The sequence below is a fragment of the Lepisosteus platostomus genome, chromosome 12 (assembly GCF_059453375.1).
Source record: "Lepisosteus platostomus isolate fLepPlt1 chromosome 12, fLepPlt1.hap1, whole genome shotgun sequence".
In the NCBI taxonomy this organism is placed as follows: Eukaryota; Metazoa; Chordata; class Actinopteri; order Semionotiformes; family Lepisosteidae; genus Lepisosteus; species Lepisosteus platostomus.
Window position 1 is genome coordinate 20,159,522 of NC_142622.1, and position 15,773 is coordinate 20,175,294.

The 15,773-nt window shown below is 37.8% G+C and overlaps 1 protein-coding gene across 1 annotated transcript; it reads left to right on the forward strand.

Annotated features, from left to right (window-relative positions):
• The first annotated feature begins 2,727 nt into the window (after window positions 1-2,727).
• tril (TLR4 interactor with leucine-rich repeats) lies at window positions 2,728-8,399 on the forward strand. Its single transcript, XM_088601318.1, has one exon. The coding sequence runs from the start codon at window positions 3,301-3,303 to the stop codon at window positions 5,593-5,595; it is 2,295 nt and encodes a 764-aa protein (XP_088457444.1). The 5' UTR covers window positions 2,728-3,300; the 3' UTR covers window positions 5,596-8,399.
• The last annotated feature ends 7,374 nt before the right edge of the window (window positions 8,400-15,773 follow it).

The following is a 15,773-nucleotide window of genomic DNA, read 5'->3' on the forward strand; positions in this document are numbered from 1 at the left end:
TCAAAATTTAGGTTATAAATTCAGGGAATAAGGAAAGGCAAACCATTTAAGTATTTAATTGTCAATGCCACCAGGAAGACTTAGTAACAGCACAAAGATTTACAATAGAAAACTACATTATCATGAACATGAGATCAGAAGGCTAAAATGGTGGTCCATTTGCTGGACCCTGAGAAAATAAGGATTCTTAGTTCTAGAGATTTTCTAAAATGAAAATCTCGCAGCCCAAAGACATAGTGCTAAATAAGCTGGCTGTGGTGTGTGTACCCTGTGATGGACTGGTGTCCTGTCCAGGGTGTATCCCCACCTTTCACCCATTGCTTACTGGGATGAGATCACGGGTGTGTTGTTGCCTGTATTGGTTAAAGTGGTTAGAAAATGGATGGATAGACTTGTCATTCATTGGTCAATTAAAAATATTAACAGGTTTTTTTTGGGGGGGGGAGTTGAGCGTGGCTAACATCCACTTTTCACTCTCAAGCACTATATACTTTTAAGTTTTAGTCTTCCAGAGGTACCAATTTTAGGAATCATTTACAGGAAGGGAGTAACTAAGATTGACATAATCCTCTCAATTTCAACAGTTTGAAAGCTCAAACTGTACTGTACTACCCGTCTGTGGTTTTTTTTTTTTTTTTTTTTTTAGAGCCGTACTTCGGTGTAATTTTAGGCTGCCTCTCTTAAAATCATGTACCTTTAACGCTCATATTTGATATCGAAGAAAACATTTTTCTTCCGTTAACCTGTGTTCATGTGCTTCGGGTTTTGAATATTACTGATGCCTTTCATATAATCAAACGTTCTGTGATAAACATCATAGTTTTTTTTGTATTATATACATTGGATTTGTGCGTTTCAAATAAATTGAGGGACACATTCTAGACCAAGGCTATGTGTGATAAAAAAATATTTTGTTACCACAAAAGTTCTTAAATATGTTAAGAGCATTGTTCATTTTATGTAAACTCTTCAGATGACTTCTTCATAGTTATATTCAATGGGGAACTTGCAATTTACTCCTCAGCTTTAGCTATTATGTGCACCAACCACAATCTAAGAGATGGAGAAGTGTTTTTGAAGACTTTTTTTTCTTACCTCCTCAAATAATGATGTGGATTATAATAAAAATAATCTTTATTTTATATAGCGCCTTTAAAGGTGGCTTCTCAAAGCGCTTTACAGGATGACAATAACAATAAATAAGAAGACTACAACAATAAATAAGAAGATTTCACAAGATAGGACACAATTATAATTACAACAATACAACAATAACAATAGAGGAGACTGTGGAAGGTGGTATTAAGAAGAGCAGAGGGGTGAAGAATGGAACCAGTTAAGTAAAGGCATTTCTGAAGAAGAAGGTTTTGAGTCTAGATTTGAAGAAGTTTAGAGAAGGTGACTCTCTAATATCCTTGAGCAAAGAGTTCCAGAGCTTGGGGGCATAGCAGGAGAAGGCCCTGTCGCCCATACAATGTAGATGGGCTTGGGGGACAGTAAGGAGGGCAGAATTTGAAGAGCGGAGGTTGCGAGGTGGGGAGTAGGGCGATAAAAGTTCAGACAGGTATTGAGGTGCCAAGCCATGTAAAGCCTTATAGGTGAGCATGAGGATTTTAAAGTCTACGCGGAATTTGACCGGAAGCCAGTGCAAGGACTCCAGGATAGGAGTAATGTGAACACTTGCACTAGACCTGGTCAGGATTCTGGCTGCTGAATTTTGGACATACTGCAGCTTGTTCAGAGTAGATTTAGATACCCCAGGGAGTAGAGCATTGCAGTAGTCAATTTGAGAGAATACAAATATGTTGATCAGCTTTTCAGCCACAGTTAATGATGGCATAGGGCGTAGTCTTGCGATATTTTTAAGGTGAAAAAAAGATGTTTTGACAGTCTGCTGTACATGTGGGTCGAATGTTAAGCCAGAATCAAATATAACCCCAAGGTTTTTCAATTTTGATTGAAGCTCAAGTACAGAGCCATCTACAGACAGGGTTACAGGACTGGCTTTACGAAGTTGATGGGGGGTACCAATAAGCATGACTTCAGTCTTGTCACAGTTAAGATGAAGGAAGTTTTGAGTCATCCAAATTTTTATGTCAGAGATGCAATTATGCTTAAGGAGTTGGTAATTATTACGTTTCTCTTTTTCTGATGCAGAAAGCACGCTAATCACTTCCATTATCAGGAGTTGGTTTTTTTCTTGTAAGGGTGGCAGTACGATTGAGGCTATTTGAATTATTGATTCTATATGTACAGTACACAGTATATGTATATTTTTTCCGTTCGAAATCGTCTCCCAGTTTCTAAAAGAGACTGTTCACTAACACTTGCAAAGATTGTGCAAACCTTTAAGGAAGTCTTTAAAGTAGGCCTATGTGGAATTAGTCAAATTACCATTTGGCGGTTTGGAATTTTACGTGTATGAATTGAAAAAATGTGGGGAATCCCTGAGGTTTTCTTGAAATAATTATTTGAATTCTGCATTTAGCGTTTATAAAGTTATAGGTTATAAGGCACACGCTAAATTCTGATACATCTTTTTGTGCATGTGCACTTCACTCAGCAAAAGGTAACTTTTTTTTTCCTTGGGGGGGAGATTCCCCCTCTTTAGACAGCTGTCGGATGAAAATGAAACGGTATTTTTACATTTTTACAGTGCCTGCCTCCCACTTTTAATGTTTTCGTCCGCATGTTCTCCCACCCCCCACCTCCCAGAAATCACAATCCAAGACGGAACTCGACTCTCTCTGGAGCAGTGTGTGGGAAGCTTTTCCGTCCGTTTTGTCGGTCATTTCCAAGTCTCCCTGTCCACTAAACAAGGGGGACCCCGTGCAACAGTAGAAAAGTAAAATTCTTGTCCTACACAGAGCCACCGTTGTTTGGCCGACAGCAGTTACATTTTGTGTGATTTCTACTTTTAAGAAAAGTGTACGGTTAATACGGGAAAAACGCATCTCAAAGCTGGAGGGTGGGGGATGGTATTTTCAGCTGGTAAAATGAGAAGATTCTGCAGATCTGTGATTTGCACTAGCCTGCCACTTGGGGGGTTTCGAGTGTAGGAAGAGGACATTTCCTTGCACTAGTTGCTGGAGTGCGGTGCGAAGTTTATTTTTTGCATGTTTTACATCACTTTGTGATCACGCTCCTCTCTGGTCGGACTGATGCTTGCATTTGCACTGCTAATGTTTGGTTACTGGGTGGCTGGTGGAAGACTATGTCCAGGCTTTGAAAGGGGAATATAAAAGAACTGTGAAGAATACAAAGGAATGCCGAAAACGTCGGTTTCACCTACGTCTGGGAATGGCAAACCTGTGTGCTATCTACTTGATAATACTTCTCCCCTTCATTTATTCTGCAAATGCTATTTGTCCCGATCGGTGCGACTGTCAGAATTCTCAACACCTCTTGTGCACGAACAGGGGGCTGCGGTCAGTCCCCAAAGCAGCTATCCAGAATCCCGAAGAAATCCTCATCTTCAGCCTTGGAGGTAATTTCATTAACAACATTTCTGCTTTCGATTTCGTCCGCTTTAGCCAAATGATAAGACTTGACTTGCAGTACAATCAACTCCACTCAATCCACCCGAAAGCGTTTGAGAAGCTGTCGAGGCTGGAGGAACTTTATCTGGGTAACAATTTAATACTAAGCGTTTCTCCCGGTACATTGAACTCTCTGAAAAAATTAAGAATTCTATATGCCAACAACAATGAAATAAGAAAGCTGACTCCTGACTACTTCGCAAATTTAGACAATCTTATAAAGCTGAGAGTAGACGGCAACTCGATAGAAGTTTTACAGGATGCACTTTTTAAAAGCTTGACAAATTTGCTTTATCTGCATCTGGAATCTAATAAAATACGCTACATCCACAGGAACGCATTTACAAAGCTCGGGAAACTTCGTTTTCTTAATCTTTCTGGTAACAAGCAAACGGCGCTACGCAGCGTCCTCACATTTGCCCATCTCTCATCCCTTACAACGCTGTTACTTTCCGAAAATGATATCCAACACGTCGGGGACGGAGTATTTCAGAATCTGAAAAAATTGTCCAAACTTTCTCTGAGCAATAATAAAATTTCTCACTTGGGCACACAAGCTCTAAGAGGACTGTCAGCCGTCAGGGAGCTTTTGATAGATGGGAACCTGCTCACAGACATACCACTGGGGTTGCTTGATCCCTTGGAAAAAATAGAGGAATTAGACTTCAGTCATAATTTAATCTCTGAAGTCAACTCCTTAGCATTCAGAGAATCAAAACATTTAAAAGTGTTAAAGTTGAAAAATAATAGGCTAACGGCCCTTTCTGGAAATATTTTTGCTTTCAACAATGGTCTTTATAGTCTTGACTTAAATGAAAATAACTGGACTTGTGACTGTAGACTTGGAGGATTTAAACGCTGGATGAATTCAGCCCATTCACAAGGCAAACTACTGACTGTGTTTGTCCAGTGCCATCACCCTCTCCTTTTGAAAGGAAAGTACTTGGACTATCTGAACAGTTCCCAGTTACTGTCCTCGGGAAATGATTCCAAGGTTTGTTTGTTTTCTGCGGCCGATTCATTAGAAGACCGCACTCCAGGTGCTCCGGGGGAGGAGGGATCTCTGCCTGGGGGAGTAGTGAACATTCAGGCAGACCAAGGAGGGCCGGGATCTCCAGAAAAACTGCTTTCCGAAAAAAACAAACGAAAGAAGGAGGCCAGTGCCCACAGGACACGACCCCCAGCAAGTGCAAGAAGAAATGGGTCTGAAGTTGCAGGAAAACTGGAACAAAACAAGTCCTTAGGGACCCCAGCTAACAGAAATTTTACTGTACTGGCTGAAGGGGGCAGCCTCGATCCACTTTCCCTGACAACGCCACAGCCTTACGAAGGCAAAGTTGAGAAACTGAATTTATTTCAGCAAGAAAATGGGGCTTTTCCACTTGTAACGGACCCCTGCGAGTTTAACAGGTTCTTCATCCTTAACATAACAGCAGAGCAAGTGTCGCCCACTACTGCCACTGTTCGCTGGAAGGTGTTGGAGCACCGGGGCCCCAAGAATTCACCGGTTCATTTCAGAGTCCTGTTTGATAGGTTTGGCCAGTCAGTGAGGTTCCATCGTTTTATTTATGTGCGGGACCAGTCTAACTCGGTAACTCTGCAGGAACTGAAGGAGGACACCACCTACATGGTCTGCATCGAGAGTGTAATTGCTGACCTGGTCTGCCAGGTGGCCTCCAGGGACCACTGCACAGGAGTGGTGACCCTCCCAGAGAAGCTGACAGCCGTGGACTTCCAGCTGCTCACTGTCATCATGCTGGGCGTCAACGCCCTGCTCGTCTTTTTGGTTCTCTCCGTGTGGTTCTCAAAGTTTCTGAGGAAAAGGGTCAGCAGGAGGAAGTCGGCCGTGCACGTGAGACAAATGTATTCAACGAGGCGTCCGCTGCGCTCCATGGGCACAGGGGTGTCATCTGATTTCACGGGGTACCAGGCTAGCCGCCCCCGGAATGTTATGTGCGCCATTGATGAGGCGGATCTCATCGAGTTCCCCTGTGACCGTTTTCTGGATAACGGCATCAGGAGAGAGGAAGTCATTCAGCAAAGGTTCTCTGATTAATGCCACGAAATTCATCTGCCTTCGGGCACAAGGGGAGGGGAGAGGGATTAAAACAGCATTCTGTTGAATAAAACGGCAGCGAACGACCAGGAAGAGCTGAACAAAAGTACTCAAGAGTTTCCAGATGTGAAAAAGCCGGTGCTTTGCATATGTAATGCATTACGTTTTAAAGGATAAACACCATGTGAGACCTAAAAGAACCTGAAGTGTAAGATATGAACACGGCGTCTACTTCACTACATAGCTGCTGAGCTAACCTGTCTACCTTTACTGCTAATCATCTGTTCTGAGTACTATCCCATATCAGCTTGTTCTGGTAAATATACATATTAATGGGGTTATCTGTTGGAAGGGATTAAAAACTGGACACTTGCTTCCAGAAGTAGGAAAATAAAACTTTGGAAGCATTAAAAGAGATCAATTCTATCTTATCTGTGTTAGAGAATCAGTTACGCTATGAAAACGTAGTTCGTAAGATGTTTGTACTAATGCTACATTTATCCAAGTTCTTTACAGTACGTACACAATACAAAATTCATCTTTTTTAACATTTGCTTATGTGCAAAGAGTAAGCTGTGTTTTTTTTGAAGATGGGAAGTGTGTGCTGAGTTTACAACAGAAGACAGAAGTAAGTCTGCAAGAAGGCTCGGTTTTGGACTGAAATTGGAATTAAATTCAACAAAGTGTAATTGGACTTCAGTGGTCTGTTAAAAACACCAGTATGTTTAAAGGCAAATTCAGCATTTTAAATGAACAAAATATATATTTTTTCATCCAAAATGAAAAGGCTGTCTTTGTCAATAATGCTTTACATTCATTTGTCCAATAATTTTATTAGTCAACCCAACATATCTTATATAAAATAGTATAAATCAAGGGAAAGGAACAGTCATTCAGGAAGCTTGTTGTAACGTGCTGTTTTTCGTGTTATAAATAAGTGTCATTTGTGTTCCTCATTACACTAATCATTAAGACATTTTAAAGAAAAGTGCACACAATACAATCCTTTATATTTCATGTGCTTGAAAGGGGGAGTTGATCCACCATTGAAGCAGAGAGGCTGGTGATATAACAGTTTGAACTCTCAACTTCTCAGTTACAAGACCAGGACCCTAACCACTGCTCCACACTGCTGGCTGTATGGAATTCATCTGTAAACTGTGATATATGTGCATGTGTGCTACACCTGTATATCACAGTACCTTTGTTTGTACAGGAGTTAAAAATATTCTCAGAATTCCAAATATATGCATACAGTACCATCATTTTAAAGTTAAATGTGGTGTTAGATTTTTGTAGAGCGTTATTTTCCGTATATATTGGGATTTCTTTTCCTGGGTTGGGCATGTCCTGAGCTGATCTTACAATATGGCAAATGGTTTTGGAGAACACAGAGAAAGTAAAATATACCACTGAAGTTGGAAGTTAACAACCAGCTCGTGTAAATTGTGGCTGTTAAGCACTACAAACTGAAATTTAGCTGCCCTATTTAGATACCACAAACCGTTTTGGAATACAACTGCATGTGTGGTCTGAAGTCAGCATTCTGTCAATGTGATGTTGGGGTAAGGCTTTGGTACCAAATGAATTCTTTCTAATACTCTTGAGAAACTAAACAGATTCTCAATATGGGAATCCCTGATGCTTTGCAATAATACTGGAAAGAAAAAGGTTCAGTATTTGTTTAACCAAAATCATTGTAGTCTTTGTGGTTTTTTTAATGTTTAGTTTATTTTGATGATAGAGCAAGTGAAGGAGATTAAAACAGAACTTCGCATAGGAATTTCCTCAAATTCAAATGAAGCCATTGAGTGGGATTTACTCAGAAGGAATCACAAGCCCTTTGTACACTCAAGAGAATAGCAGTATGGGTGATGTTTTGAATATCCCTGAGGATTTTATTAAAGAGCTACAGAAATGCCACGCAAACACACACGTTAAAAGAAAGAGGCAGAGATGAAGAAATACGTTTTGCGAATGTGGCTGTTTAACCTTGGAATCTGTTCTAGTACATTGTTTCTATTGGTTGGTAAATGCTATAGCTCACTATGACCAAACAAACAATAAGGCAATGTGGATGTAATTGCTGAGGTTAGGTGGGCAAACCTAAAAAGTAATGAGTACAGTGCGATGCCACTGTTTCCAGATAATTTAGTTATTTCTGTTTGAAATGATTGCCTCAGTGTTTTCTCCTTTACATACAGTAATAACCCTTTACTATGTAAAGACCAACAGTATTTTCATAGAAATGTGCTGAGAATAATAATTTCATTTATACTTAGTCAAATCTAAAATATTAATGGTTCCTAATGAGAATGTGTGTTTATGAAGGTCTGTTGATTTTTTTAGTAAATTACAGTTTGAGTACAGCCTCTACACCAACATTACAATAGCTTTGCCATGTTTGAGATATTTATATTGATAAAAAAAATTAACACCTTCCATGTTGACTTTATATACATTGATACCATTATAAGGATCAATTTTGACTAAATTAAGTAAAAGAATTGTGATTTTCATACCAAACCATTCTATAAGGTAATTGTTTTCTTGTTATTTTCTAGAAAAGGTGTTTTACTTTCATAATGTTTGCTAAAAAATATAGGATAAAACTGTGCTGCTGGTTAGCAGTTGACCATTTTGCTGTTATACTATGATTTTTGTACTAAAATTATTTTCTTAATATTTTGATACCTACAAATTACTTTTCCTCCACCTGGAAATAAATGCAAACTATTAGAACTGAAAGTAGCCAACTACACCTGTGTTGTTTCAAATAAACATATAACATGAGTTTAAAAGGCTTTATTGTTTAATGTTGGCTGTTTTTCAATTCTTTAAGGAAATGTCATTTTAATATAAAGCGATGGTGAAACTGATCGATTAGTTGTACCACATTTAAAAATAAAGTAATTGCTTTTGGAAATACATAGATACAGAACTGTATTTTCATGTGTATACTGTCATCTCTAATGAGAAAGCAATACTTCTGGTAGGTCTATGGTTTACCTCTTAAAATTTCATAGCAGAATTACTTTTTTTGCAAGTCATCATCAATTCCTTCATCACGAACAACAGTGTTACGTTGGTTTTTTTGCAAGTGTAGCTTTCAACCTCAAATGTAAATTGAGTTTTCAACCTCATTTTAACATTCGTTTTTGCAAATACGTTACTCTGGTCTGTTTCCTTTTTATGATGTTATTCAAGGTTTAGGACTTTAATTCTCTTAGCAGAGTATTATTTTAAGACAAGTCTTTCTTTTCACCGACATTGAGGCCAAGAAATGTGTAATAGGAATTGAACACCTCCCCCCAATATGTTACTTCAGGAATATTGTCAGGTTAACAAACCAGTGAGAGATAGAGGGAGATTCTTATTGTAGACCTTGTTAATTTTGAAAACTTAATTTACATTTTTACAATATATAATTTGGAAAAAAAGCCACAAAATTATAAAGTCCCGTTCAGAAGATTGTGGTACTGTCTATGAGCATGCCTTGCCAATAACGAAAAGAATTCGGAAGATGGACCAGTTACTACTATGTTATTATGTAAATCGGCTATTTTAATGACAATTGAGTTTCCCTTTTCTTACGTTTGAAATGGGCATATGTACATTTATAACACAATATGCTCACATTATGGGTATTCCCCTCCACCACCACCAATGCGTTGCGCCCACCTGGATGATGCACCTGGATTTTTATCCTATTTGTGTATGTACAGTAAGTGATTTAAGTTGGTGTCATAAATCGTCATTTACTGCTGCTATAGTATTTCTCTGTTTTCAAAATGAATTTGAATGGTCAAGGCCTCAGTCCTCACTCTTCTGCTTTTAAGATGTGTGACAGGTTTATGAAAGAGCAGCAACTGATAACTATTCCCTGCTTCTTGTTGCAATTAACCCCCTTTTTTAAGAGCCTTTAATTCCAACACTGAAAAGTAATATTTTCTGAGGTGGGCATTTTGAGTTTCAGCTTGCATGCTTTGTGATTGCATGCTTTCTCTAACTGTACATGTAGTGCTGTTTTTTAGCCTCTCGTCAGTTTCAGTTGCTTTAATGAATACCTCTGTTTAATAAACCAAAAAGACGAACCTAAGAGTATTTTTTTATTTACTGTAGTGCAATAATATACCATGGAATGAATATGTCACGCTTTGTTTCAAGTGTCCCATTTTAACTCTTATTGCTAGGCAAATACGGTTTGTGTTTCCTCAACAATTAATTTGCATTTATTATTTGGTTTAGATTTTATTATAAAGGCATGACTGAGCACACTCTAGTATACGGTATTTCTTACATTGACATGACATCTTTCAGAAGCCACGGGGTTAAATTTGTTGTTGTTTTTTCCTTTTAAGCTTTTCTAAAACTGTTTAAAAAAAATAAAAAATACGAAAACCAGCTGTGCAGAATTGTAGCATGAGCAATTCACTCTTGACACGGAAAGACTGTTCGATAGCCAGAACACAAGAAAGAGATGTCACACCCAGCTACCCACACGACACCAGCAGCAACAACAGCTGAAGGAAAACTGAAAGGCAGCAATGTGTTGACAAATTACTTGTGAGGCGATCAGGCATGGTGGCCTAGTTTTAGAAAATTTGAAGATATGTAATAGATGCATGAGGGAAAAGAGTGGGGCAGTTGTACTTTATTTCAAAAGGATCAAATAATCAGAGAGGTATGAAAATGGGAAATTATACATTCTTCATTAGACTGTGTACTGTAGATAGGCCATTGGTTCTGTTTTATGGGAGAGTTTAATCTTCATCTATGTAGCCGTATTACTCATTTAGTCCTTAAGTAGTTTGTATTCTACTACAGCAGTGGAATGTATTTGAAGATTCAGATCACCCCCAAGGTAGTTCATGCCAGAGAGATTGGATTGGACAAGAATCTTTGGCTTCCACTGGAGGGAAGCTTCAAATGTCCTGCAACCAAAGTTTACCATCTTGTAAAAATATTTTGAATGTAGTTATGTTTAAATTGGTGTCTCTGGAAATAAAGAACTGATCTAATTGTTTCCTACATTGAAAACTGGCCATTCATGGGAGCCAAAAGCAATTTGATGCTGGTGAACAGTGAGGTCAATGAAGTCAATGCGATGAGCACTGGAATTATGATTTTCCAATATCAATGTCTCTAGAACTGCTATGATGTCCCAAAGTCCAACTCTAGACTCCTTAAGTAAGTCTTTTTCTCACCGCTCAGTCAAAGTATGCATACAAGGTAAAAAGTGCAGAAGACGATGACTTTGAGGCCAACGTAAGGGAGATGTTTGGACAAGAATGATGCTTCAAAACCAAGCAATGACAATGTGAGCTACAAAAGGCTGGAATGGAAGAATTATTCTCAGAAACAGAAACTGACATCATCAGCCATTTGACCCATAGATAAGGCCATCAAGGAAAACAATCATCCTTAACTGGGAGGGATGCAGAGAGAGAACTGCCATTTTAACTAATACCAAATTCCAAATTTTCTTTTTAAAGCCATTTTAAAAGCCTGACATACACCATTTGTTTCAATCAGCTGTAGAAATTACACACTAATTACAAATAATGTATGATCATGAGAAGAAACATTTTTTGTTTTGATTATAAAAAGGCTGTAATTTGACAGGGCAGGAATGGAACAAACAACTTTGATTTTACAAATGTTGGCACCACAGTACATACCTGAGTACTGTAGTGTTGTGTATGCTTTCATTTCATTATCACATAAACAGTTATAATTATATAACAATGCCTGCCAATCATTGCTGTGGTTATTATTTAGAAATTATTATATTTGATTTGAGTATTGAGAATCCTATATTTGATAAGTGGCATTAAACTATGTTTCATTCATGAATGAATACAATAAGATTGTAATGGAATACTTGATACTATATACTGTAGTACCTCTTTTACTTACATGGAAAGGTCATTGTTTTTCTAATTATTTCTCAGTATGTTAAAAATACTAGGCCCTATGTTCAAAACACCTAACTGCTTGAATCACCATAGGAAGTAATGGAAATTTACAGTATTTTGAAAATAGGGTCCAGTGTTTTAAAGTGATTTCATAATGTGTTCTTAGTCTTTATATTCAACAAGAATTGTTTTTGGTCAGTGAAGAGGATCCTGTATTGTGTATGGCATAACTTTTACTCTTCCAGTACTTTTCCATAATTAATTACAGTATACACATCTGGTCTTGTTGTCATTACTGGATGAAATCAGACCTTACTTTTATTATGAAATTTCAGGGTCATAGACTCGATGTCTGGAATGAAGTATGGACTAAGTGTTTGTACTGTATATATGTAATGTAATTCTATATTTTTAAATTGTTTTGTTTCAAAACTCTGCCTGTTCCACTAAAGAACAGCTGTGCTATTATGGAACTAAGCAGCAGTTCATAGTACAGACGCTTATGTGTATCCTGTAGGGAGACAGAGTCATTGTTTCCTAGATTTGGGCATTAGCGTTCTTTACCAGTTATGAAAATGAACCAAAATGATTTCTTCAATCATGTTTTTTTTCCTTAACTCACAGCTTTTCTTATGTACAGCACTCATCCTAACTACCAATAGTGATCCAAGACAAGCAAATACAGAATGATGGTATCCTAAATATTTAGTGTCATCCGTAAATATAAAAAAAATTGCATCTAGAAGGGCAGGAGGTGAGTTCTCTATCGCCCTCGTAAAGCACCAGATGTGCACTGTAAGAGGCATCCTGCTGCAGCCTTGCTTATATCTTTTCAGAAACCACGGGAAATCAGGAGACTCAAAACTTTTAAACAAAGAGCATGGAAAACGCGCTATGAGGAAAGAACCCAGACTTTCTGAATTGAGACAGGGCTGGGGGAGTTGAGCTTTCAAAACTGGGAATTTGTTCAGCAGAGGTGTCCAGTTACACAACAGATCTCCAGTCCAAGTTTTCCTTGAAGCAATAACATGGTTTACATTAAAAATTCAATGAACTGAAAGGTTTATAGGGCATACTGTTTATACTGTAGTTCATTGTGATACTTGACTTTGTACCATACGTTTTAAATCAAATTCATATTCATTACTTATTTGTTTCTAAGTAGGTGCACGTCTCTGATATTTCTTGCCCCACATTAGTTTTTTTAGGACTAGCAACATTTAAATGATCATCTCTACACACATGTACAGTGGCCACCAAACGTATTTGTATGCGATAATAAATACCATTTCTGTTTTTACCATTTTTGTAACTCCATGCGTACATGTGATCGTTCTAGAGCACAAACATAGACGTGTGCAATCCAGTGATTTCAAGTGATCATAAGTACTGGGACACGTTCGCTTTAAAGGGGAACTGCAATGCTATTTTTATATTTCGGGATTAGAAAGAATCAGCACCGATGAGTGCATTTCAAACCACAATGAAAGTAAAACGTACACACATGTAAATCTCCAGTTTACATCACTAAGGTGTGATCACTATAGATGAAATTTCCAGGTATGTGCAGAGCCATCATCTGCAATTCAGAATGAGGCAACAGAACACCTGGAGATGTGATTGGCCCTGTTACATTGTTAAGGAGCAGGCTTGTGAATTCTCTTTTAATTCCAATAGAAATATTGCTCTCGTCTTCGAGACGGGTTTTAAATAAAGCGTAAAACAAAATTACATTGGAACATTTCTGACTTGAGATGTCTGCTCCACAACCTGTAATTATTTGCCCATATATCACATTACATTAGTCATTACAGAAACTAGTGAGCAGGAAGGGCCGCATCACATCACAATTCGTGGGAACTCTTGCTTTCACCCATGGCGAGACCAGGGGTTTGCTATTTACTGTAGTTCACGATTTTGTGCTTAATTCGAAATCTGTACAATTGTTTTTACACTGCCAATGAGTTTATTTTGTTACCAAGATTTAATAACCAGTCCGAGAAAATGGGTCTGCAGTTCCCCTTTAAATTTTAGAGTGTAAAAGTATCTGTTTGGATGTACTGTACTTTAGAGGCAATAAGTGCATAAGGTCTGTGACCCATTGAGCTCACCAGTCTCTGTAATCATTTGAGATTTGCATCCACTTTGAGTTCTTGCCAGTTTCTTCTTCAGCATGTAAAATGCATGCTCAATTGGATTTAAATTGACTTTTGCCAGTCTGCGTTTTTCCAGTTTTTTTTCGCCTTTGGTTGCAATGGCCTTATGTTTTAGGGCATGTTCCATGGTGAAAAGCCATTCAACCCATATAGAAGCATTTTCTTCCACATAAGCTGGCAAAGTGTTTCTGTAGATTTCAGAACTCAATCCTATACTGCCAGCAGTAGTTACATCATTAATAAAGATGGGTGAGCCAGTTCCAGAGGTGGCCATGCATGACCAGACCAGGGCAGATGAGGAGTTCTTTGGAAGATCTACAGTTCCCTTCTTTCTCCACAGTTTCTGTCCCTTTGGTAAAATTTATCTTGCTCTCATGAGTCCATAAAACTTTCCTGACTCATCTTTGTACTTCTGAGCAAATTGTGAAGTACAGTATGGTAGAGGTATTCTTAACTGCTTAGACTTTCCTGTCTCCATCCTGTTGAAAATCATCTCTAAATAAAAGAGTTAGCTAAAAAAAAGCTAATACATGTATAAACATGCAACTCGCAAAAATATAAGCGGAGGCAAATGAGTGTTGGAACCAATAGTATTTGTTAGTTTGCAATGCCTTTCAGTAAAGATAGCTCACTGATATGGATACTTCAAGGATACTTGTTAATACAGCAATGCAAATTTTGCAGTTTTGTTTTGAATTGAACATAATTTTAAATAGAGCATAAATCCTAGAAAACGGTGAATTGTCTTCAAAATATTACCATAATTCACAGTGCAGTTACTTTATGGTACTTCACATAAAATGTTGTACCTACTGTATATTTTGACACATAAACATAAAAAAATGCTTAAATTCAACAAAGGATGCATTTAGGGGTCTCATACTGTAGCTGTTTATAACAAAGATTAAAGCTAAGCTTTCCAGTTAACCCAAAATGGACCTTATAAGCATCAGCAAAAAATCACAGGTTTGAGAATACGGATACTATACTTCTTTGACAGTTTGCAGAACTCTGTATTTCTCAGCTTAGTGAATGCTTTTCACCATTGTTGTCTGACAAATGTCTGGGAAAAGCAAAAATGTATTACTCTATACTATATTGTTTTGAAGCTATCAAAAGGAAAAAAAACTTTTTTTCCACAAGAAAGCTGTAAAAGCAGTAAACTTGGCTTGAGGAGAATACAGCTGCTATTTCTTTTTTTTTTTGAGGGGGGGAAGGCTATGGACTCCAAGTTATTCTGTCTGCCAGGATTTTAGTCCAAACCACTTTTCCCAACGCAAGCAGGCCAACTTGAGATACTCAAGATAAATTGGATTTGAAGTGGGTATTTTACCTAAATTCTAGCAGACAGCCATCGTTGCTTTTTCTGCCATTGTGTGACCGTATACTGCCACCTTCTGGTACACAGTACATTGCAACATACTTGACTGCACAATTTGTCCAAACTGACAGTCAATTCTGTACTGCTGTAAAGGAACACAAGCTGATAGGCAATGACCTGGAATATAGCAATGCATACCACCTTATTTACTCCCTGGAGAGGCTCATTCCCCTATTGCAGCATGTTTCCTCCTCCCCATCTTTTGCATAGGTTTAAATCATATACCAAGAGGCATTTTTAAATGCAACATATTAGTATAGGAACCAATAGCATTGTTCTGCTTTAAATGCGTCTCAGTGTATCATGAATTGTATACACGCTGTGATGGCATTAATAAGTATCATCATCAGTGCATAAAGTAGTGAAAACAAGAAGAGCTCTAACATCACAATGTGGAGAAAAAAACAAAACAAAAACTGAGCCTCTGGAACTGCCCCCAGAGCCTAAGTCACCGCTTGAAACCTGTAGGTCCATGTGCATTAGTAGCATCAATTAAGTTAATATGTTATTCTTTTAAATTGTTTTTTTTTAAATTAAAAATAAAAACTTCTGCACTACATCACACATTACAGTATGTAACTTTTAGCTACATAAGAGTTAACACTTTATATTGACTCATATACAGTATAATTACCAGGTAAAAATGCTTTTCTATAGTGATGATATGGTTTTGAACTAAAGTACTTTTGTTTAGGTAGGTGAGCGTTGATTTTTGGCAACAGG